At 34.5% G+C, this 25,247-nt stretch overlaps 2 protein-coding genes across 4 annotated transcripts in view; both read right to left on the bottom strand.

Annotated features, from left to right (window-relative positions):
- Window positions 1-596: 596 nt before the first annotated feature.
- LOC129285169 (NADPH-dependent diflavin oxidoreductase 1-like) lies at window positions 597-11,530 on the bottom strand. Its single transcript, XM_054920749.1, is given in 13 exon segments — window positions 597-887; window positions 890-1,387; window positions 1,753-1,969; window positions 5,925-6,044; window positions 6,588-6,710; window positions 7,221-7,331; window positions 7,569-7,643; window positions 7,991-8,088; window positions 8,883-9,067; window positions 9,273-9,364; window positions 9,690-9,794; window positions 9,924-10,001; window positions 10,933-11,530. Coding segments are annotated over 13 exon segments (1,935 nt in total). The 5' UTR covers window positions 11,137-11,530; the 3' UTR covers window positions 597-858.
- Window positions 11,531-13,263: 1,733 nt separating this feature from the next.
- The window catches only part of LOC129290158 (protein SWEETIE), a 34,386-nt gene continuing 22,402 nt past the window's right edge, over window positions 13,264-25,247 (bottom strand). The window contains exons 21-48 of one of the 3 annotated variants that reach the window (XM_054926867.1): window positions 25,049-25,171; window positions 24,899-24,964; window positions 24,677-24,781; window positions 23,793-23,881; window positions 23,131-23,287; window positions 22,628-22,777; window positions 22,413-22,462; window positions 22,183-22,282; window positions 22,013-22,069; window positions 21,861-21,928; window positions 21,626-21,719; window positions 21,193-21,398; window positions 20,653-20,794; window positions 20,413-20,481; window positions 19,535-19,591; window positions 19,225-19,311; window positions 18,888-19,016; window positions 18,567-18,770; window positions 17,968-18,429; window positions 17,171-17,236; window positions 16,776-16,873; window positions 16,574-16,673; window positions 16,256-16,400; window positions 15,281-15,588; window positions 15,072-15,206; window positions 14,776-14,943; window positions 14,564-14,689; window positions 13,264-14,339 (exon numbers count right to left, since the gene is read on the bottom strand). In XM_054926867.1, the coding sequence (XP_054782842.1) occupies window positions 13,494-14,339; window positions 14,564-14,689; window positions 14,776-14,943; window positions 15,072-15,206; window positions 15,281-15,588; window positions 16,256-16,400; window positions 16,574-16,673; window positions 16,776-16,873; window positions 17,171-17,236; window positions 17,968-18,429; window positions 18,567-18,770; window positions 18,888-19,016; window positions 19,225-19,311; window positions 19,535-19,591; window positions 20,413-20,481; window positions 20,653-20,794; window positions 21,193-21,398; window positions 21,626-21,719; window positions 21,861-21,928; window positions 22,013-22,069; window positions 22,183-22,282; window positions 22,413-22,462; window positions 22,628-22,777; window positions 23,131-23,287; window positions 23,793-23,881; window positions 24,677-24,781; window positions 24,899-24,964; window positions 25,049-25,171 (4,407 nt within the window). In that variant the 3' untranslated portion in view covers window positions 13,264-13,493. The remainder of the gene's footprint in view (window positions 14,340-14,563; window positions 14,690-14,775; window positions 14,944-15,071; window positions 15,207-15,280; window positions 15,589-16,255; window positions 16,401-16,573; window positions 16,674-16,775; window positions 16,874-17,170; window positions 17,237-17,967; window positions 18,430-18,566; window positions 18,771-18,887; window positions 19,017-19,224; window positions 19,312-19,534; window positions 19,592-20,412; window positions 20,482-20,652; window positions 20,795-21,192; window positions 21,399-21,625; window positions 21,720-21,860; window positions 21,929-22,012; window positions 22,070-22,182; window positions 22,283-22,412; window positions 22,463-22,627; window positions 22,778-23,130; window positions 23,288-23,792; window positions 23,882-24,676; window positions 24,782-24,898; window positions 24,965-25,048; window positions 25,172-25,247) is intronic. The other 2 variants (XM_054926873.1, XR_008588269.1) reach the window with 2 other exon arrangements.

The raw sequence follows: 25,247 nt of genomic DNA, 5'->3' as shown, positions 1-25,247 counted from the left end.
CACTTTTTCAAATATTTGGAGGGCAATATTGTCCTTTTTATTACTTTAAGATACCTGATGCACTTGTAGTGATACTTTTAAAACAGATATGCACTTTTGTCCTAAATGATATCAGTTAAAGTACATACCCATGAAGCTACACTTAAAAAACTTAGCTATAAGTTTAACACAAGCACTTAAATTTAAATTTCAAAATTTTTAATTTAAATTTCAAAATTTAAATAAACATTTAAAAAAAAGAAGAGTTTTTTTGTTCTTGGAAGAGCTTTAATTTAAATTTCAAGATCTCTATAAACATTTAAAAAAAGAAGAGTTTTTTTTTGGAAGAGCTTAAATTTAAATTTTAAAATCTGTATAAACATTTCAAAAAAAAAAAAAGGAATTGAGTAAAACATTTGTTACCAAGATTCAATTTAGTGAACACTTAAACTAAACAAATCTAATTAATTCCTTATCAAGAATCATGAATTAAATTATCTAAAATATACTCCTTTGCTTTTAAACATAAAAGCTAGAAAACTAACTTAAAGAGATTAAAAAAAATTAGCTAGTTATTTGTAAAAACGAATCCCATATAAAAATATTCATTTAATATGTTCAATCAAGGAGAGATAATTAAGGGAAAAAATATAAATTTGTAAGACAAAGCGAATAGAGATCTTACATTTAAAATTAAAACAAACCTCCCAACTAGCTCCAACATTTAGCAACTAAGGGAGTACTTAAATGAACTATGCAAAATTCAATTTGTAGAACCAGAATCTGGAATCCACCTTATCATATTAGACTTCTAGAAGCTGATCTATTGGATCTTGATTCCTCTCAAACTACTCAGCACAAACAGATTTAAGTCGTCTTCTAAGACCATGCCTCAACATGATATTTACCACTTTTTCTAGATCCCTAAACCACCTCAAAGCAGCATCCTTTGACACCCCACTTTCTTTACAGACAATTTCCTCCAAAGCTGATGATACATCTGCTGGCATTTTGGTTGAAGAACCTGCTATATAAATAGCAGCTCCATCAGCTAACAGATTCCAGATCCTTTGGCTCTGTTCATGCATCTTATGCTGAACATAAACCTTTTGAGGTTGGTCTCTTGAGAAAGCAACATAGAAACCACCACCCCTTGTTTCTGAGAGCACGCCGTCATTTTGTGAATGAGACAACCAGAAGTCCCGGTACAGAAAGTCGCCGTCTTCATTTCGACAGCCAAAGAAAAAAATAATTGGTGCGGTTGAACTAGTTCTGCTTTGTGATGCTCTTTCCTCCACAAATCCACGGAAAGGTGCACAACCAGTCCCAGGTCCAATGAGTGCCAGTGGAAGTGATGGTGATGGAGGAGGAAGAGAACCTTCATGAATCCAACCTGGAATGTAGATGGCTGCATAAAACGAAAATAAATAAGCACATAAATAAGTAAATAAATGGCTTCTTCACAAGAGTACTCCCTTCGATTTTTATAATAAGAGAAATTATCACATGCTTCATTGCTTTTTTTTATAAGCTAAACTACAAAATTCAAGAAATATTTATCATTTTTTCCCCAAATTGCCCGTCATAAAATCAGAATTTATTTTTACAAGACAAGTTCAATTCCTCCACATGCTAAAGATTAACTAACTATAAGAACATTTTAATCCAAATTTTTAATTTTAGACATGCTTACCCAACTTTCTTAAACTGTATGAGTACAGAGAGATCCATATATGTTTTTTCTCTTTTTTTTTTCTTTTTTGGTGTTCTTACCATCTTTGGGATCTAGTGAAGCTAGCCATGAGGAGCATAGGCCTTTCTTCTTCCTTTTGTAAGGTGTTGTCCAAGATACCACATTCACAGTCAAGTGTACTTGATTGGGATGAGCTGATTGAGAAGAAGAAATGGAGAATGCTCTAGTTTTCAGTGGAGGAACCAACTGCACTAGCCACTCAAATGGCATTTGTACTGAAGGAAAATCTTCCAACACCTGCTTTTTTTTTTAAAAAAAAAAAGGAATATTATTTAAAACAGATAATTAGATATAAAAGAGGAAAAGAAAATTGCAGATACTCAGAAACTACTTAAATTACTTTTATATGGATTCCAAGTTATCATAGATTCGAAATAAATAATACAAGGCATTGAACCAAAAATATCCAGTAAGTGGATGGTTTTAATTTCAGCTTTGAAATGTCAAGCTTTATCCCAGGAATAACCTCGTAAGGTTATGAAACTATTTAAGATATAAATAGAACAGTTTTTTATCCCAAAAAAAAAAGAACAGTTCAGACATTCAAATCATTCATTCTTTTTAACTCCCACAAAATTATTCTGGCAACAATAAGAATAATGCTACATCAGGATAGTTAAGGTGATTGCAAAACAAATTACAAGATTGAGGAATGAGACACTTTAAACTACATGAGGAGGGTAAACAATCTGAATTCAGGCTAAACCCCAGGGGGATAATGTACTTACCCACCCACACCCCCCCCCAAAAAAAAAAAAAAAACCCACCAAAAAAAAAAATCCATCCCATAAGTTTTAAATCTTTTTTAAGATAATCATACAGAGACAATTAAAGTAACACATGCCCAGTCCTATACAGTTATCAACTCAGAAGCATCGATACACGAAAATGGCCGGTGTGTCCATGTCGGATATGTATCCGACACAGACACGCGTTCAGGATGCGGAAACAGCGTGTTTTCACTTCTCACTTTGCACACTGCCTCACTGTCTGAACTCTGCCTCAGCATCTTCGACCGTCATCGTTCTTCAGTCTTCAGCTTCAATCTTGGTAATTTATTCAGTTCTTCACGTATCGGTGCGCTGAGCCTGAGCATCTCTATCTCTTCTGCTCTTCACTTCTTTTATTGTTCAATGCTGTGCTGCTGCCTGCTGGATATTTATTGGTATTATTGTATTGCTGGATAATGAATATTTATTGCTCAATGCTTCACTGCTGAACCGAGAGAGGCAGAGCAACCTGATCAGTTTTTCCAATTTAATACTGAATTACTGATTTAAACTTTTTTATTTAGATGGATTATTTTGTTGAGTTAAACATTGATTTATTTTAAATTTTTATTGACTCTCTTCATGTTAAAATTGCAGGATATTGTTTAAAATTAAACCTGTAATGGCTTCTAATTCTAGACCTGGTAATAGTTCAGGAAGTGTGAGTTCTCAATTTCAATCTAGTAATGAAAGACAGAAAGAGAGTACTCCTTTACGGGCTTATGTAACTTTGGTTCCTCAAGAAAATGAAGGGGAAGGTGGGAATGGAAGTTGGAAGTGTAACTATTATAATAACCAATATAATGGCTCTTATTCTAGAGTTAAATTTCATTTGTTGAGGATCTCTGAAAAGGGTATTGCTATATGCCTGAAAGTTGATGATAGTTGTTTAGAAGAAATGCGAAAAGCTCAAGAGGAGGCTGAGAATAGAACAAAACTAAAACATGTGTCATTGCCAACTTCAACTGAGAGCTTATCTCCTTTATGTCAAAAGGGTTCTATCCTTATTCAAAGTGAACACAATCAGGGAAAAAGAAGGCAACAAATACAATAGAAAGAGCTTTCCAACAAGGAGCTAGAAATAATTTAACTGCTGAAATTGCTAGAATGTTCTATTTGGCTGACTTGTCTTTCAATTTGGCACGTAACCCATATTTTATTAGTGCATTTCAATATACTGCCAATAATGTAATGCCTGGTTTTAAACCTCCTGGTTATAATGCATTAAGATCTACTTTGTTGCAAAAAGAAAGGGCCAATGTTGAAAGGCAACTTGAATCAATCAAAGAGACTTGGAATCATAAGGGGGTAAATATAGTTACGAATGGTTAGACAGATGTACAAAGAAAGCCATTAATTAGTTTTATGGCTGTAAGTGATGGAAGCCCCATGTTTTTGAAGGCAATTGATGCAACTAGTGAGTATAAAGATAGATTTTACATGGCTGACTTGATAAAAAAAGTGATTGAAGAAGTGGAGCCTCATAAAGTTATTCAAGTAATCACTAATAATGCACCTGTTTGTAAATCTGCTGGTAAGATGTTGGAAGATGAATATCCTCACATCTTTTGGACACCACGTGTGATGCATACACTTAATTTTGCCTTGAAGAATATATGTGCAGCAAAAAATACAGAGGCAAATGAAATTGTTTATGGAGAATGCCGTTGGATCACTAAGGTGAGGGATGATGCAGTCTTCATCCAAACATTTATCATGAATCATTCTATGAGATTGGCCATGTTTAATAAATTTGTGCCATTAAAGTTACTTGCAATAGCTGAAACAAGATTTACATCAACAATTGTGATGTTGAAGAGATTCAAACTTATCAAAACTTCTCTTCATACATAGGTTATTAGTGAAGAATGGAATGCTTATAGAGATGATGATGTTGGAAAGGCTGCTACTGTAAAGGACATAATTCTTAATGATCTTTGGTGGGAGAAGGTTGATTATATTCTCTCTTTCACTAAACCAATTTATGATATGTTGAGATTTGCTGACACAGATAGACCCACACTTCATTTAATTTATGAGATATAGGACTCAATGATAGAGCAAATCAAGGAATCAATTTATAAGCATGAGCGAAAATCACTTTCTAAGTACTCTTCATTCTAAGAAGTTGTTTATAACAACATCATTGATCGATGGACAAAGAGTGCCACTCTACTACATTATCTTGCCCACTCACTGAATCCTAGGTGTGTTATTCTTATTTTTTATCATGAAATTCTTTTCTTTATCATTTTTACATCACAACTCCAATTGATGTTATTATATTATTGTATGTATTATACAACATAATGGCTTGAAGGTGGACCAAATAAAGTCTCTCCACATAGAGATGCTGAAATATCAACTGAGAGAAAAAAGTGCTTTAGAAGGATGTGTTCAGATGAAGAAGAGAGGAAATTGGTTGTGAATGAATTTTAAAAGTTTTTTGGATGTTCAAATGAGTTCTTTTTTGTTGATTCCATACAAGATAGATCGATATTAGAGCCTAAGGTTTGATGGAGCAATCATGGTGTTGATGCTCCCAAACTTCAAGGGACTGCATTGAAACTTCTCAATCAACCATGCTCATCATCTTGTTGTGAAAAAAATTGGAGCACTTACTCTTTTGTTCATTTACTAAAGAGAAACAAGATGCTTCCAAAAAGAGTAGAGAACTTAATTTTTTGTTCATTCAAATCTTCGTCTTCTTTCAAGAAAGAGTGAGAAGTATTCCACTAGAGAAAGTAGATTGTAGGATATTGTTGGGAAATAAATGATGTTGAAAATCTTGAAGTTGCAAGTTTATCTCTAGATGAGCCAATTTTGGAGAGAGAAATTATAGGAGAAAGTGGTGGTGTGAATGAAGATGGGGAAGATTAGAATTACTTTAAGTTGATAATTATCTTTTGCCACTTGATAGTGTTTAAGTACTTAACTACTTATTGTATTATATTTTGTGATGGCATTAGACATCTTGAAATTGTATTTTTAGACATCCAAATATTTAATATTTAATTATTTATATAGCCATACACATATTCTAAAATTTTGAAAAATAGCCGTGTCCGCATATCGTATCGTATCGTACCCGACACTCGTACCCATATCGGTGCTTCTTAGGTTATCAAGCATGACCAAAGTTCAAGAACCACCTACTTCTTAATTACTCATTCAACAATTCATCTCCATTTGTCTTCAGTTTTAGCTCTGTCTATTTAACATCAAAAGACAACTCTTAAACATACCTTAATACCAAACAAATATGGAACAATGCAAAAGATTAGGAAGAAAAATATCATATGAAATTTATCCAAAAAAAAGGAAAAAAGGAAAAAGTACATATGAAAGCCAGCTAAAAAAATTGTGCCAATAAGCAAGGGAAGACTCAAGGAAAATCATGTATCACGACTTGTTAATTTTACCTCGAGAACAGTTCTCCGCTCCTTCTGGTTGTACTGATAGAGGTCTTCTCTTCCTTCAGGTGAAGCAAAATATTTAAGCCGTTCCCTCTCATGTTCCGTCGTAGCAAAATAACTCATGATCTTGAATTAATAATTAATAAATGATTAATATGTAAGTACTTACTGCAGAACGTTACACATATGTCCATGTAGAAAGCATGACTTTACTAGATTTTATGAAGAAAAAATGTAATCAAGAAAACATCTACAATAATCATGCATCCTTTCCTTCAGGACCTTATAAAGTTAAAACTTAAGAAAGCATCATGCGTCAGACTAAAGTCCATGATGAATATACAATCATAAAGGTAAAATAGAACTACTGTGTCCCTGAAGGGAAAATAGAGGGACAGAACATTCAACAACAGGGTATAACGGCTTCTTTGCAATATTAATACTGACATTTAAAAAAAAAAAAAAGTGAAGGCTTCTTTGTTACTCTGGATAGAAAAGTAAAGGCTACCAATAGCATTCCTTATCTCTTTCATTTGCCCCTCTCATCAAATGCTTAAACATAGTACCTTCCGTACATCAACCTGAACCCCAAAGCTAAAATTGAGACACAACTAAGAGAAGGGCAAAATGGTGAAGCTGAAGATAGTTAAAAAGCATACTGGATCTTGCCTCAAAGAAATATCGTCGAGGGGAAGCTGAAGATACATCCATTGTCAATTCCACAAAAGTATTCAACCTTATCGGGATTTTAGAGACATGTGCACCACAATTATTCATTTCTCTGGGACTGACCTGAAATTAATGAAATTGCTTATAAGAAAATAACAGAACTATGCATATTCACATAATTGTGTATGCATTGAAATGGAACAATCGTGTAGATATATCATAGAAAGAATAATGATTTTGTTAGAAAAAGCCAATAAGCTGAAAGCCAGTACAAAGTTAAACACACTAAATTATTTTAATATTCCCAAAAAGAACAATTTGAAAATTAATTTTCAACTTTTACAAGGAACTCAAAACAGATTCTTATTATTTTTCCAGTTCATAACACAGAATCACTAAATCAGTCCCAGAAAAACCTTAGAGCAATTTAAAAAAAAAAAAAATCTATAGTGCATCCATGAAAGTTCATTGTAGCTGATCACATATGTCAATTGTCTAATGATACCATTGAAGGATGCATATATGGAAATACTAGTACACATGGGGCAACTTAGTGGGAACTCAGTGCAAATGTCCAAGAATCTCATGTATACAAGAATTACAATATTCTCAAACATAACATAAAGCACTCACAGTAATAAATGAATCAGGATTTAATTTACAGCGCTGTATAAAAGCATCAACTGCAGCGGCATCTTGACTGGGGAGAATTTCAAGGACATCACCAACGTCATATTCAATAACCTAAGGAAAATCATAAATGCATCATTTACTTCAAATGAGGAAGCTGAATAACCTTGAGCTATTTATCACATGAAGTAAAATCAATTTGAAGTAGAAGTAAACAATGTACCAAAGTAAGCAAAGATGTATAGATAAATAAATAGATAGATAAATCATATATAAATGCGCTAAAAAAAAATCCAAATTCCATGTTATACAAACATATACACCAAGGTTATAGATAACGAGAGAGCTTACATGTGAAACAAATTCAAATTCAAAGTGACGGACATCTTTTCCGCAGTTTGATTTGGTCAAAGGAAGATTCTTTACCTACACAATCGTGAAATAATACAAGAGATAAAGGATGCATTGGCAGAGCAATTTGAATACATACAGCAACTGAGACCGCAATTACATATATCTACTAATATCTATCACTAAAGTTGAACCACTTCACACAAGATTAGACATATTTAAGCAAATATCACAAAAGAGCTAATGAACTAATCAATTTATAATATAAGTAGGATCATGCACTATGTATGAAACAGATTGGACAATGCACAGTCACACAACAACCTAGATATTGATCACATCATTTGCTTTTAAATAGAAATGGGAAAATTCTACTTATAGCAATAACTCCAGAAAATCTATGATAGTTTCATATCCAATACCATCTTAAGAAAGCAGCCAGGCCTACTTCTGTCAGGATGGGATGTGCCAGGATGCATCGAACGAGCATCTCCAATTTGAATCTCATTATACTTTAAATCTGGGGAGGAAACCACAAATATACATTGGCAAATTTAATAAGATCTACCGAGGTTCCATTACAAAGGGAACAAAAAAGGTGTAGCTCGAAATAAACTCATCACAAGTGCATCTCTGTTAAGTAGGAGAGAAATTAAAAGACAAAATGCTGCTAGAGATAATAGAGCCAGAATCTAAAAACCTAAGACAAGTATCTCTGGCACAAGTAATTACAAGAACTAGTTGCCTAAGACTTTGCATACAAGTATTTATAATACAAACCTGGATAACTAAAGAGCTAACTGACACAAAACAAAGACATGAAACTACAATTGACACATATTGGAATAACTGAAGCTTAGTGGTTTTGAACACAACTTCATAACTTCCCCACTAAAATAGTTATGCTGAGGCCCTAGTAATTTTGACCGTTTGCTTCTCCACTGTAAGGAAGGAGAGGTTGCTATACACATCATCTCTTGTCAATCTCAAACCCATAGAACCATGCTTAATATAAAGAACAGAAAATCAATTATTTACAATAAAGAAAGGCACTTCAAGATAGCATACTTTTTCCTACAAAAGATGAAAAATGCATCAATAAGAAATATACAAATGTGGATGGTAGTGTATTGTCCCAAAGAAAAACAGCAAACACATGATAGTGTAAAAGCTCATATGATGAAGAGGTTATACTTTATACAATACTAACCAATGCTTCTTAGACTATCATGCCTTACCTTAAATGGGGCATCAAACAAAGCTTAAGTCTTAAGGGAACATTGCAAGTCAGCAAAGAGTTTAATAATTTGTTACCTGAAGCAGTAGAAATTTGGAACTCCACATTGTCAGTGTTGTGATATGTGATTTGAACTTTTGGCTGATCAATTAATGTTTCATCTGGTATCATGATATCAGCACCGTTGGGGAAGAATTCAGGTTTTATTACACTTAACACTCTCCATAGAGATGACATCCAAGGATCCAGAGCACCTTCGTAGCTGCGAAAGAGTATACAGCTAGATAAAAATAATTCACTCATTTTTAAACTTTTTTCTAATAGAAATGATTACTAACATTCAAACAGAAGTATACAAGATCCAATTGGAGGTTCAAATTCCCTCCATCATTCACAGGCAAAAAGGTAATTGTTTCAACCAAATCAAACAAAACTCTCTGAATTGACAGCATATTACAAAATCTTACCCTGAGGGGTGTTGATCATCTCCCAAGCCTCTTTCTAAAATAGTTCTTCCACCAAGATCCATTAATCTTTTGTCAAGCTTCTTTGCAACAAACTGAAATTTCGGGTTACATTTTTTCCAGAAGATGAAAATTAAATATCAAAGCACATACACCAAGATTAATAGCCATATTTTCATCAAATTGCAGTACTAGAATTACTCAATTGAAGTGATATTCACAATCAACAGATTTTTATGACAACACAAATTACCAGAATTAAGATGCACATGCACTTAGGGGGTGGAACAAGCATCACTCTTAAGTCTTCAATATTATGTTAGTTTATATTTATCTACGGGATGGAACACAATACTATCCCAACAAAAACATGCGGTATACCACAAACAATTATTTAGATAAGTAAATCAATGTCCTTACATTGTATTTCAGGTATCCTGAATCACCCAAACCAAATACAGCATAAGGAATGCCGTTCAGCCAATGCTTGTTCAGGTTTTTCTGCAAAAGATGCCTCCAAAAGACCTGCATAGTCAAAAAAATAAATAAGCAAGGAAAAAAGTCAACTAGGCAAATGAAAATTAATTCCTGACTCCACCTTATCACTTGCATGCCACTAAAACAACAAAGAAATAAAAGATACTTTTAATTAACCTTCATGGAATCTGGTGTGTCCCCCTGGCCTGTGGTTGAAACCACAAAAATCACAGCCTCCTCCTTGGGTAATAAGCTCTGTGAACAAATATTTTTGGATAAAATAGAATTTGTATTAAAAAGAGCGACCACTTGTCCTCCTAAAGAAAATGAAATTAAGATAAAGAAATAGAGTCATCAACATGTAACATGCCATTTGGATAAAGGACAGGCAAGCCCTTAAAGAAACTATAAGCTGAACACTAGTGAGAGGTTACAAACATAATCTGATTATATAAGATTAAAGGCAACAGAGCAGCCTTACAGCTGTAGGCATTCTGCTCCAGCCAAATGCTAAGAGAACACAAAGCCTTGTGATCTTTTTTTTCATCCTAAAAACAAGCCAGACAAACAGCTCTAATTGGTGCAAAGCAGTTTTATTCCATGTGAAAACTGTCACCCAAGAATCAGAATCAATGTAAATGAGCAACATTTTCAGAACCATACAAACACATAACACAATATATATTAGGGGAAATGGCTGTGTTAGGTGAGTGAAAGTTAAATATAACATTAGTATCAATTCTATTGAGTACCACATAATTGGCAGTCCCTATTCACCCCAAACAAGAAAAAATATATATATACGTAGTATTCCCTCAAAATACATGAGCAACGCACCAACGAGACAATAAAAGCAATCTTGTGCCATGGTCCAATATGAAAGGATAAAAAGAAACCACAGGCTATTGGCTATTCCATTCCCATGATGCAATTAGAGTTGCATAAACCCCACAATGCCACAAAAATTTGGCCTCCTTATAAATGAAACCAATATTACTCACATTAATTCCGTCATGCATGAGATGCATTGAATATAAATGACATGACAACTACAATGAAAAAACTTGAAGACGCTGATCTTTCAAAAGCTTTGCAGTAATTAAATTCAAGCATCAATAACTAAGAATTTACACTTGAAGGCCAAAGGGGAAGCATTTTCTCCACGCCTACACCCGGCCATTTTTACCTCACCCTGCCAGAGTTTTAGCACCCTGCAATTTCGTCTATGGGATGCAAATAGAAAGCAACTCACAGGATCATATCCGTCCATAGAATGAAGCTTGACAGGGCAGCCTCTTCGTTCAGCTTCGCGACTAAGCCGCTCCGCTGCATCCAATGCATTTCCAGTCTGAGTAGCATATAGAATCAGCAGCTTTGACCTGTCTTCCATGACAAAGAATCCTCCACAACCCAAACAAAAAATTATATACTGAACGAGCACAAGCTTATTCCGAGGAGTCAAAAGGTTTTGAATTTGATCTGGGTAGTGATGAAGAGCCTGATGGGGGGGGGGAGGTAAGGAAATGGTTTGAAATACGGACTGAGTATAACCCGGGAGGAAAATATGGGAGCTGTATCTGAATAGATGAACTGGGATTGGAGGCAAAAAGATATTCAAATTGTGACTTGTGGAGACTGCACAAGAAGGAAATGTATAGTAGGGATTTGAAAGGGGTCAATTTACAGGCTCCACTGCGTGAGGACGATCAACATCCAAATCGCATTCGCGGACTGAAAATAATGGCGGCAGTTCCAAACTTCTTCCAGAGAGTTTCGTTTTTTTTTCCCCCAACAAACAAGGGAGAGGAAAAAAAGTTTATATTGTTTTCAAATAAATAACTTTTTAGTTAGTACTTATGATTCATGTCAAATTTTAAAACAGTCCCTGTACTTTTGATTTTTGTAATTAAATCGTCATAAAATGTTTCAATTAGCAACTTTCTCGCTCTTCTGCCACAATTAAAAGACATTATTAAAATTTGAGTTTTTAGAAAAATTGGTTAAAATGTGATCTTTTCTATAAAAAAATTCACATATTTCCAATCATACATTTGAAATAAATATAATATTTAATTTATTCAAAATACCTCATTAATTATTTGAGTAGAATATAATAAAATAAAAAGTATAATTAAAATATATGTGTGTGTATGTATATTTCAAAACTTAATATAATAACTGATATATACACATACATAAATATATATGTGTGTGTATCCAGTATTCTTTAGTTTGAATCAAGCTGTGTTTCAAATGTTGTACTCTTTTTGTTTAAAAATATAATGCATTTTTAACCGAATCTACTTTTAGTTACTTATTTTCAAACTAACCTTATCTTTTTTATATTTACCTCTATTAAACACCCTATAATAAATATAAAGTCATTATCAATAAGGACACTTTTAAAGAAAAGATAATGATTACACCTCGAAAGAATAAAAATATCTTATATTTTTTAATATTTAATTCCTCAACAAATGTCTTATATTTTTAAACAGAAGCAATATATTATAAGTTGAAAGAAGTAGATATTTATTTTATCGTTGATACCAATATCCAAAGAATATGGAGAATGTCGAGGATACAATACAACCAGTGGCACACAAAGTGATATTAGCATATACATCAACTAGCTACGCAAAATCATGCCACATAAGCATAATTAACTTAATTTGTATAGATCAACACCATTAACTTATTTAACAAGCTTCAGGGACCAATTAAAAATAAACCTTGGAGACCTTGACCAGCATTGACCAAAATTATGAGGTAAAAAAACTTACTATTCCCAAAGTTTTATTAAATAATATTTAAATTGTTTTAACTAAATTTAGGTAATTTTAATTTTATTTTTTTCCCACTACATTTTAAATTGTTTTAACTAAATTTAACTAATTTTAATTTTATAATTTTTTACACTACATTCAATGAAAAAATCAAGCCAACAATGTTCGGGCCATGGCTTCCTCAAAGCCATGAGGCAGCACAGTTCAACCCAGGATAAGGATAAGGATTAAAAATTTTGGTCCTTCATTGTAATTTTCTTTAAAAAAAATGCAGACTCAACTTTTGGTCTAGGAAAAAAAAATAGAGACAATTAAATACAATTCTCACATAAAAAAAATTAATTATTATAAAATTCAGTGACTGAATTAAAGTATTAACAATTTAATTATTAATTAACTTTATAATAATTAATTTTTTAAAAAAATAAGTGGCTACCTGCAAGTCTCCTAGCCAGTCAATAGGCCTCCAATGATGGGCTGGCCGACGGCAACAAGTCTTAGACAAGGACAATTTGGTAACAGGGAAATTTGTTTAATTACAATTAAAGGCCATGATTTTTATTGAAATTTCAATATTGACATCGTTATGTGACCTTTATTTGTCATGTTCCCTATAAACTTTTCTACCTACCAATAGGGACAGCCCAAAAGTTTTGGCATTAGAATTGTATGTTGCGAAAGGGGTATGATTGTTGTAGAATTAAAAGGAAAGGGTAATTTAGTCATGAAAGTTAGAAAATGATGAAAGCTATGATTGAACAAGTAATTAAGCATAAAACACATCAATGAACTCCAAACCTCGACAATTTACACGATCGAATTGCTTGCCGTGGCCCTAACAAGTAACAACAAACAATAATACACTGAAAAAATTACCATACAAATGATGTAATACAAAATCTTGCATGCTTGAATTGAATTGACATGTCTATACGCCATATGGTGTCCAGTGATCCGTAAGTCATTCTTGTTTCGGACTATATTCGCTTTCTACACGACTATCACCCTTATTCTGTTGCTGATCACAGCCCTTGCTTTCATTTATATCGTTTTCCAGGACATCCTCGCATTTCCTGATCTGTTCATTGTTATCAGATTCACTTGAACTTTGTTTGAGTACCGCAGAATCTGATGCTTTTTGCTCATGTTCTTTGTGCAGAGTATCAGCTTCTAATTCCCGTTCAACAGATCCTTTGGTTTCTTTGTCAGACAGATGATCACCAGAAACCAGTTCAGTTCCTGGGGTTGATGCTTCCTTGTCATGAATCTCGTGAATTTCCGGTTGTTCTCCTTCGCTAGGCTCTATATTTTGAGGCTTTTCTGTGCACTCATCGGATGGAATATCACATTGCTCCGTCTTTAATTCATGAGATGTAGGTTGGCTCTGTGGAGACATATCTACACCAGCAGCGTTAGATATCACTTCCTCTTTGATTTGCTCTGGATTTTCAGCATTGTTCACAGATTTGGATTGAGAATGTTCTTGAGTCCCATCATCATCATGATCAAAAGTGCCTTCCGTATGAGATATTTCTTTGACGAGGCTAGGATCCTCACTAGCATTCTCAGTTTTTGATTCATCTCCAGCATCATTTGCAGATACAGGAAAAGACTGAAAAGCATCCCAATCGTCTTCACTAAAATTTTCCTCCTCCTCCCCATTATTCTCTTCTGCTTGCACTGCAGTAGGTGGCGCAGAAGGTTTCTCTTCACTCTGTGCTGCCGGCTTTGGTATTTTTACATCTAAAACTGGTACCTTTAAATCTGTTGCATTTTTGTCAGGTGTTACAGAAGCTCGGATTATCCCCTGAATGAAGACACCATGTACACGCACATTATCAATAAGCAACCACCATTTTATGTTAATTGGAAGTTTATTGCATAAGCAATCATCCATTTTCGTCAATATAATCCTCATCACTCTTCAGGACAGCTTACTGGTGATTGTTCAAGGTACATAAGGATATGCTAACGGAACAAGACAAGTTCAATAACCAATCCACAGAAAATATGTCGTTACAGAAAAGGAACCTGAAGTTGCTGGCGGTGTAGTGGAGGCATTGATAGCAAAGCATCCTTGAAATGAACCGCGGACGAAGGAATTTGAGCAAGGCGAGAAACAAGCTTAATGGCCATGCTGCGTAAATCATTCACTTCCTGTCATTTGTTCACATGATCAAAATAATGAATAAAAAAATATTGAAAGAACTAATTCAATATTTAGATTTTTCATTTTATATTACCCGAGAGAGCCCATCTCCAGTTGACAAGAAAACCAAAACAATGGCCTCTAGAAGCAGATTCGTATAACCTCCCTGGCAATCCTTCCCTCTGGACACAGTTTGTAATAGTACCATGAGACTCAAGCACTCACTAGCAACGGTTACTGATTCTTTAGTTATAGGATTCTGCTGGTATCATAAATGAGAGTCTTTCAGAACAATACTTAAAATATGGTATGACCAGATGATAAGGAGGAATGAAAATATAAATTGTGGTCAATGTCAAGAGTCAAGACGGATGCATAAGCTGAAAGTACCTTCAATATTTTGTGAATCAAGGAAAAAATATCGGTCATAAGTTCCCCAACAAAAAACATTAAGAAGCTGGAATCTTCTGTATTTGCACTTTTTTGAACCCTGACTTTTAGAACTTGCAAACCAATCGCTTGAACCTAACAAAAAGAAATTTCTATCAGATCGTTTTTCTCTCAGGGTATCAATCAGATTCTACCATAAACTGATATACCTGCTTATTAGAATCAGCAAGCATGGTCTGAAGACATCTAACGCAATATCTTAGTGTGCTATGGCAGGTGGAGTTTCTTTCTTTGCAATCTTCAAAGCATTCGACTTCAAGAACCAGTTTAGCAATAGATATAATTTGTTCAAGAGAAAATGTTAGCTTCATTTGCAATAGTTTGGCCTTGTTGAATCTTTTTACGTCCAGCAAATGAAACCCTTCAATACAATCCTTAGCTAGCGTAGCCACCACACTTAAACAAGTTCTAAATATCTCTCCTAGAGATAGGATGCTATCGTTAAGATTAGACTCATCTGCAACATAAAATGGAGCAAAGATCTATCAATTATCATAGCTTACTAAATCAAAGTTGAGCCTGCATCTAAGTTAGCTTGAACTCAATCCAATCATCTGGAATCTCACAGGACATAATTTGTTGCGTGCACAAAAATGCTCCAAATTATTTGATGCTAGTAACAACCAACAACAAGCCTTATTCTACTAGATGAGGTCAACTAGTAACAGCCAACAACAACAATAACAAGCATGCATGATGCCATTGTGTTCTTCTATCAACAACCAATCCTTTGAGTAAATTGTTAAATAAAAGATCTTATTTAACAACTTCACTGAATATTTTCTTTAATCTTTCTCTACCCTTTTACACAAGACTCAAGACCATCTATTTCACCTTTCTCATTGGCACCTCCCATGGCCTTCTTTATACATGTTCAAATTAACTTAAACAATTGTCTACCATTTTCTCCTTAATAGATGTTGCACCCACTCTTCCACCTATAAAATCGTTATGAATCTCATCCTTTCTTGTACGCCCACACATCAACATAAATATTTGCAGAAGTAACAACCACGAGGGTGTAAAAATAAGAAGCAAATGAAAATATTTTCAACTTCCAAATAAATGCCATAGGAAAGGAAACATGAACGTAGGCCAAATCAATTTCGACTAAAAAATCTCACCATCAATGACTTTTTTTAACAAAGGATATGCACAATTGACCACATCAATTGCTTCAGACAAGCAGAATTCAGTCGAAGCCTCCTTAATGCACCTGTATCCGCTTAAAATAAATCCCAGAACCAATGATTTTGATTGCCCTTGCATCTGAAGTAACCATGATACAAGATCAAATCAGCACTAAAGATATAGTGTATAAACAAATTCAGACAAGAGTAATTTAAGATGAATATATGATGCAAAAACATCATTGTGTTAATGATGACTGAAAATACGATTCACATAGCAGTAGGTTATCCAGTAACTAATAACTGACAAACCTTGGTTTCAACAAGGTGCATAACCACTTTTGTTGTGCTACATAGTGTACGTATCACATTTTCCTCCCACATTGGATGACCCACAGAATGTGAGTCATTGCTGGAGAACAGAAAAGTAGGGATAACTATGCGGGCATCCTTTACTTAAAAAAAATAAAAAAGTCCAAGAAACAATCAAGACGACATCAAATTCATGCCTTACCTCTGAAATACTTTAAAAAGGTAATCAAAGCAAAGCTCCACAGTTAAATACGAAAAATTTTCACTGTCAAAAAATTCTTGGGGACAGTTCTGCACAACCTGCAGGAAAAAAAAAAACATGTTAACCTGATCTATCATGTCTCCAAAAAATTCGACTAAGCAGCAACATGTGGCTAGATTAATATGCCAGTCAAGAATAAACCATTATTGACCATGAGTTTTGGTATTTGAACACATTATGGATTAATTAAAATCATTCATGGACTTTTGCTTAAATGCTTAAGCTTTTAGCTGAAGTGGTCCTTGACAACTTTTAACCAACAGCAACACAAAAGAGGAGATAAAATAAAATGAAGATATATAATTGAGGTTCCATAAAAACAGTCAAATGTTTACCTGTGACAAAACAGATATGGCAACACTATTCCATGAACTATCCGAATAGGTGGAATATGAAAGAATCTGCATCAATTAAACGTAACAAGAAAAGTGAGAATTTGTATTTATCCAAAAGGAAGAGAATTATCAAGAATGCAAAAGCAGTTGACTATTCAGCAGCCAAATTCCCCCAAAAGAAGCATATGCTGTAGTTGACTTGCAGTGATTTATTAATGTTGAACACAGATAAAACGTGATTTTTCCCCTTTTACAAGTAAATGTTATACTTTGAACCCAAAAAAAAAAAAGAGGAAAATTAATTTTGTCAAGAGAATTTTTAAGTTTCAGGTCCCCCAACTTTCAATGATACCCATGTGGCTCCATAAAAAGATATTGTTGTCTCAAATGCATATTAACAGTATATATGGAAGGGGGCACTAAAAAGTGACATCAATTTGCTCTACCGTATCACATTCATCAGACAGCATACTTGTCAACCATCTTGCAATTTTCCAAGTTCAAGAATATATCAAGTTCATTTAGGCTCCAGCATACCCGAAGCCTAAAGAGTTCATGAATTCAATAGAGGAAGAACAATGTATTTATACGTTCAAACAAAATTATTAAACAAGAAAATCAAAATATCATCTAAGGTAACGATATACTATCATCAAAGGATTCAATAGTGAGGATCTTAAATCTCAGCACATTACAGAACCCAGTATGGAATAAAACGTGGCAGCTGAACCATAAGATTCCTTCACACCCATGATTTATTCATAAGTTAGATAGAAAAGACTTGAAAGGATAACCACCTGCAGCAGTTCTCTGCAGATATCCACGGTAAGGAATCCCTCTCTGGAAAATCTCTCAGTTAAGAGAAACTGAAAAACTAGTAAAATAATTTCATACAACTTCAGCCCTGAAGGATTCTCTTCATGAGTTGGTAGGTCTGGCCCATGATTAGCTTTAATAGAAGCCAGCCTTACAATTGGTTTGTGAAGAGAAGTATCTTTTGACTGAAACAGACTTAGAAGAGAAAATCCCCACAGGAACTGGAAATCTTCCCTGGTCAATTCAACCATGCTATATTCAGATGCAGATCTACTTTTTTGGGTGGTTTCAGTTGAGGTCTTGGTGCACTCGTTCCCTTCAAGGCTCACAGGAACTGCATCAAGTGCAAGTGCTTGCAATATTACAGGCCAAGATTCTTCCAAGCATGGTTGCAACTTTGAAGAAGCAACGGGTGACTGGAGTCCTTCAAGAAACAGATTCCACTGGGGAAAAAAAACAAAAGTCCAGCTAGAATGAGAATGCAACCATGGAGAAATTAGCAGTTTCACAGTATTCAGGGTTTCATCTCCAAAATGAAAAGTGGACTCAAGACATCTATTAAGCTCATATTGAGGCTCACCTTTCTTTTTGGACTCAAGCACAAACATATATAACTATAGTCCTTCAATGTACGGATCCAGTACTTCCCCAGAATACTTGAGCTCTTCTGGAACAACGGTAATAATGCCAGGTACTCTTCTGGAATTACATCTTCGTGCTTCCTCATTGAAGCATATATATAACATTTGAGTGAAGCATGGGCAGCCAGAAGTCTTATTTTAATCTAAAACAGATTTTTTTTCCCCAAAAAAAGGGGTAAGATATCAAACTATCTAAAGCAAAATAAATTGAAAAAAAAAATATATGCTCTATGGCCTTGATATAGTTTAAAGAGATGTACCTTGCTTGTAACCCATTCTGCAAATGAAGGATAATAAATATTCTCAAAGTCATGCAGTGGGCGAGAAATTAATGAAAATAAGCGCTTGACGACCACTTGATCTCCACTAATTATTCCACTTGTTAGTATCTGCAATGTTTTCATATTGTAATGTCAATCTTATGTGTTTAACTAAAAGCGCATGTTTGTGAACCACCAAAAATGCTTTTGGATCCGGCAAAACTAACTCAACTCTGAGAGGTCTAAAGTAACTTTTAGAATACCAAAAGAGCATGTATTTTGGAGGAGATGCCAAGGGTTATAGAATTAATGAAAAATGAACCATGCAAATTTAGACCTTTGTAGCCAAGTGCAAGCCTGCCTCCAGTAAACTAGGACTAGAAGATGTGTCCACGGTGGTGCGAACTGCAGACACTAGTTGGGCCTATATATAGCGCAGCTAATTAATTTAAGTCATTCAAGAAGTTAAAATCATCAAAATCATAAACACTAAGCATAATTTCCTATTAAGTCCTCTCAGGAATATACAAGCATGCAGAAATTAAAGCATACTAAGTTAAACATGGAGAAAAAGGAGATATCTTTAGCTTTGCCATGGAAATCACTGGGGTAAAGGGGCGGGGATTCAAAGGCTAATAATCATATACCTGAAACTGTTCTAGCAGAAGATGTCCAGGAAGCTCAGGGTCTGCTACTTTTTCAAACTGTTGTTCAAAATTCACAAAGGGCACATTAACAACACTTTGGCCAGTTGGTATATTATAACAATAGAATAAGAGTTACAGAAACAAAAGCTAATAATTATGTTCCAGCATGATCTTCAAAAAATTAACCGGTTGAACATTTATATTTATTTATTTATGAAATAAAAACTGGCTAAGCTTGAGAAAACACAGCCAACCAGATAGCTCATTTTTCCAATTATACGTCAATCACGCTAGTTCCAATTATAATCATTAGGCTACATGCAAGCAAATCCACACTGTCAAAGATCCTTTTCTAATTTAGTTTTATCGGATAAATCTTCTTTTTTTTATCTCAGAGCATATTATGTCCATGTGCTTGTGAGAATGGCTCAATAATTATACTTTGATATGCATGTTTCCTAAGTCATGGGAATTTTTATAACAGCTTTAATAATGTGAGTCAAGATTTCTTTGTGGTGGTATATGGGTTACTTAAACAATAACTGTATATTAATTCTCAAAATGAACAACTCCACTTAAATCTGACATCATAGACAAGTGCTTGTTAATTGCGGTCATCAAAGTGGCAAGTCTCACCGCATATCAGTGATCATGTTTTCAGTGTTCACAAATTTTAATACAAACTGCAAACATCCGACAGGCAATTTTGCATGCAAAAATGCCCAATAAATTTGAAACGGTCTCAAAAGAAGACTTTGACATCAAAAGAGGAAAAGGGAATCAAGAAAATGATAGAAAAAATGCAAATATAGACAAACTGCACAACTGCCCGGAGGGGAAAGAGTTGCAGAAAATTAAGTTTCAGAAAGAAATGTTACCTTATCCATGATGGTGCCAAGGAGGCCCACACCAACGGGCTGCATGTTCTCAAATTGGATAGTGCTTATCTGATAAGGGGCAAATCAGATAGATGGAAAAAGTTATTTATAATCATTTGAACCTCATCAGAATGCACTAAAATTTGTGGCTTATTGAGGCACTAGATTTTCTAAAATGGTTCAACTGTAAGCAACAAAATATAATCATTTAATATATTTTAATATCATTAAAAGAAGCACCTGATAAGCCAGAGATATTAACTCCTGTAAGTGAAGAACTAGCCAATCACTGGGGGCCTGGTCATTCACCCGTTTCCTTGCCAAAAAGAGGTCAAAATGTGCAGGATTTCTTCCTACAGCATCAGGTAGATGGCTCAAACACCTACAGAATTATTAACGACTTAAATATGCACAGAAAGCTCAAGATTTAACCAAGATTCAAAAATATAAATCTTACAGTAACTTTGAGAACTAAAAAGGATACCCGATCCAGGTTACAATATATTTACAACTACAGAATATAAAAATATAAGAACAGAAAGTGCTACCAAACGGGGTAAAAACAGTTACAACAACAACAAAAAGCCTTATCCCACTGGGTGGGATCAGCTACATGAATTGTATAATGTCATTATGCTCTATCATTTGTCAAGCTTGTAGGAATATTGTTAACTAAGAGGAAACAGAGGTAAAAACAGCTAATGAAGATTTTAAAGATGAAAAAAGTTTGTGTGATTTCACTAGATATATATATATATATATATATTATGCAATGCGTACTCTGCAGCAAAAAGTCTGGTCCGATATCTGAGGTGCCTCTCTCTATTAGCAGTGCCAATGGAAGCTTCAAAATTGTAACCCTGGTTATGACTGGAGCTAGAAACCATATTTTCATCATCCCCAAAGTTCAACCTTGTATCAGCATCTGAGCTGTCATTTCCTGCCTTATTGTTATTTTCAATGTTCCTCATTGATGTTGCAAGGACCTGTGAAATCCCGTTAAATCAACATAAATATCAATAGCCAAATATTTTTTTCCTTATCTTTCCATTTCAAAACATTTCAGCTGCAATTTTATTCTTTCAAGGGGCTATAAAAGTTCCTAATGACATTCATTGGTCTAGAATAAATGGTACAACATCCATGGTTTTGCGCATTAAACCATGATCAGACATTATAATTGGTCCAAACATACTTTTGAGACAAAGCTCACCATTTTGCGAAATATTGATATCCAATGAGACGGAGAGAAAGGGCAGGATGCATAGAGTAATCGCATAATTGTTGCCTGTACCAAGTTGCCAATTCTACAGGGAAAGGGACAAAAGTGAAATCAAAGACACTAACCCAAAAAATAAAATAGGGTCAAAATATTAGAATAAAAAAGTTGTTCAGGTATATCCAAGAGCAAATAAAAAGTGAAAAATGAAGAATTTTGCTCTACATACTCAGAGTCAGTTTCTTCATCCAGCATAATGAACAAGTTATCCTCAATATGCTCAATGATAACAGAATCCTGCAGAAATAAACAACGATAAGGATAAGAATTTTATATGATAGTCTTTCTAAATTAGAAATATTCAAAAGATGAGAAACATACTGGATCTTTCTCAATGAGATGCCTTAGAGTAGAGATAGCAAGATGCCGTAATGTTGGCTGCACAAGAAGGCACAAGAAAGTAAGAAAATCTGTGTGTGTGTGTGTGTGTGTGTGTGTGTGTTTTGAAGGAAAGTGAATATGACATTGGAAAAAAAAAAAAAAAAAAAAACCTGTCTCGATGACAAGGTAGAAAGAAGAGTTTGCACATGGGAGTGCACAGAAACAGCTTGTGGGGCAAAAAGAACAAGTTGCTGTGTAAAGCGTGCACTTCTGCAGGAGAGAAAACAAACCTATAATCATCAATAAATGTTTAACAAAAGAACTGAACATTCTCAAAGCAAAAGACAAGATCATCATGTGAAAAGAATAGAATTATGGGGATGGATGGAATTGAACATACTCAAGCATAGTTGCAGTTTCTTGCCGGCAGCTTATCTCCGCGACAACAGACTGGAAAGAGAAACATAGAGGGAAGCATATATGAAATTTAAATCAAATAACAGTATAAAGTCTGTAAGACTAATACTAACTGTAGATTTGAGTCAAAATGTGCCACACAGCAGACTTCCAAGAGTGATCTATCACAAAAGGAAGAGAATTGTACAAAAGCACTACCTTGCAGCGTGAAAAAAAGATGCTTCCTGGTGCAAGTTCAGGACCAAGGACAGCAACAATAGCATTTATAAGGCGGGCAACTCCTTGCTGAATGTCAACTAATCCACTTTCATCAGATAGAAGAATGTCCATAGCAAGGCCAAGAGTTGCCTGTGTAGACAATCAGAAAGAAACATAAGGATTTGCAGATATCACCAGAATAATCAGAATACATTTTCTCTAATTTTAATTCATTTTACCAACATAAAAGAGAGATGGGAGAAACAGGATCGCTAAACTAATCAAGGAAAACAAAAAGGATCATAAAGAACTAAATGGAACACATGAATCAACCAAGTGAGACCTCAATGCAAGAGTTACATTGGTCAATCAACATAATAATTTTCTGAATGAAAGAACCACTCTTCAATTCGCAACTAGTCAGTCAATTATTATCAGTTTTATCTGTAACATTAAATCACATATATATTGATCACAAGATGCTGGCATCTGAAATTGAATACCTGGACATGAGAAACATAGGACAAGCCAGCAGCTTCAATAGTCAAAAGGAGCCCATGCATAGACCAGATCTGTAGATTAGCAACTGAACTTTTAGCCAGTGAAGAGATAGAGCTCACTGTTGCAGGCACTAAAGTTGACAATGCAATCCCTCCTGCACTGCAGTCAAGATATATAAGATGAAAACTGTTATGAAATACAAGGGGATAATATGCAAAGAGATCAACTTAGGAGTTAGGATTGTGTACTTGCTTTAGAAAGATATAAATTGATCCCAACATATAAGTTTAAAGTTGATAAAGATGAGAATACGCTTCAGAATAAGGATAATTTCCAACACCAATACCTTCCTGATGTCATATTTTACAGCTGTTACCCAATTTCGAAGAAAATTACTATATTTACAGTTAGTTTGTGGAACTTTTGGACATTAACCACTGCATGCATATTTAAGTAAGAACTATGACAAAAATTACAAACACATTTTTAATTGATTAAATTCTACCAGTGATTTGAAAGAAAAGGAAGATACCTAAGGGGATAGAATCATAAACAACTTCATATATATATATATATATAAGAAATCAAGAAACTGCTCAAAGAAACTTTTTTTTTTTTTTTGGTATAAACATCAAAACCATCAACTGGTATTTCAATAAAGAACCTGTGATGAATACAGCCAAGTGCAAAAGCCATTGATCCAGCATAGTTGGAATCAGTGACTGCATTCAGTTCTCCAAGTAGTGATCGAGTCTGCTTGCCACCCCGAAAAGCCAAAAAAAAAAAACAAAACAATTACAAGAGAAAACAGCTGCATTTTCAGTCACAAAAAAATATCACCATCTAAGCTTGTTTGATAAATCTAGTTAAAAGGAATTAGTTCATTAAGAGAACCCATTGTAATAAGAGTTTGTTTGTTAAAAGAAGTTAGTTTAGAAGGAGTCGGTTAAGTTTCCAAAAAATATCACAAGTAAACATGACAAAATGATAGAACCCTGTTGAATATAACAATAATAACACCAAAAAGAAGAGAACGGAAGTGATAAATGAGGGAAAATACTGGGATTTTTTACTATTAGAATCAAAATGAAACAGAATCAGTGTTATAAGAATCCCACTGATTCTATTAAAACCCCATTTCCCTGTTACAATACCAAGTAAATCCACAAAAGCACATTACATAAATCACAAGAGCAATATTGAACCACTGGCATTTCGAGAAGCTAGACTCTCCTCACTTTCTCCAAATACAAAATAATCCATGGAGAGAAACCCCACGGCTGAGAGACAATAAGGACTCCAAAAAGTGACTTACACAGCCCCCACCATAATCTATATCACTAGGTAGCCTTCAGAACATGAATGGGCTAGCATTACTTTTCCTTGTTACTAGGATCCATAGGATAAAAGCTTGAACCAGCAGTGACTTCCATTTCTGCCCTCATAGTCTCCCTTGATTTCTTCTTATAGGTCTTAATGAACTTATCAACTCTATCACAATGCAAAAATGTAGCTTGGACAAAAAAGACTGAAAAGTGAAAACCTCACCATTCTTGCAGTGAAAACGTCATTTCCAAGTCTTGCTAAATAACCAAAACCTTCTGCTGATGCTCTACGCTGCGACGCGCAGATGTCTCCCTCCACCAAGATACCCTTAAATTGAAATTTGACAGAGACAAAAGTTAAATGCAACAAAAGGAAATAACAACGACAATCATCTTAACAAATATTTTAACCAGCCCTTGTATAAATTTATCAATGACTTATTACCTGAAGAATAGATTGTGCCAATCCCAGGATATCCTGTCCTAACATTTGTGGCCTTGAAAGTAGGGACTAAGAGAACAAAATCATTACATCAGGCCATGTTTTAAGTTCAACAACCTACTTAGATAATGCCAAAAGATCAATCAATAGCACCTTGAAGCCTGCAAGTAACCCCACACAGATATTGGTGACACTTGCAGCATGCCAGTGTTGTTTTTTCCCAGCTTTCAGACACTGATCAATAATTCCAAGAAGCGAGAGCATACCACCACTATTCTGAGATAGAAAGCACCAAATAATGTAAACAACAATAACAACTGTTTTCTCAATTTTTCTACAATATGCCAAGGCT

The sequence above is a fragment of the Prosopis cineraria genome, unplaced genomic scaffold (genome assembly GCF_029017545.1).
Source record: "Prosopis cineraria cultivar Desert tree isolate PC_DT_omini unplaced genomic scaffold, ASM2901754v1 PC1, whole genome shotgun sequence".
NCBI lineage: Eukaryota > Viridiplantae > Streptophyta > Magnoliopsida > Fabales > Fabaceae > Prosopis > Prosopis cineraria.
This window is presented reverse-complemented; position numbering and strand designations above follow the sequence as displayed.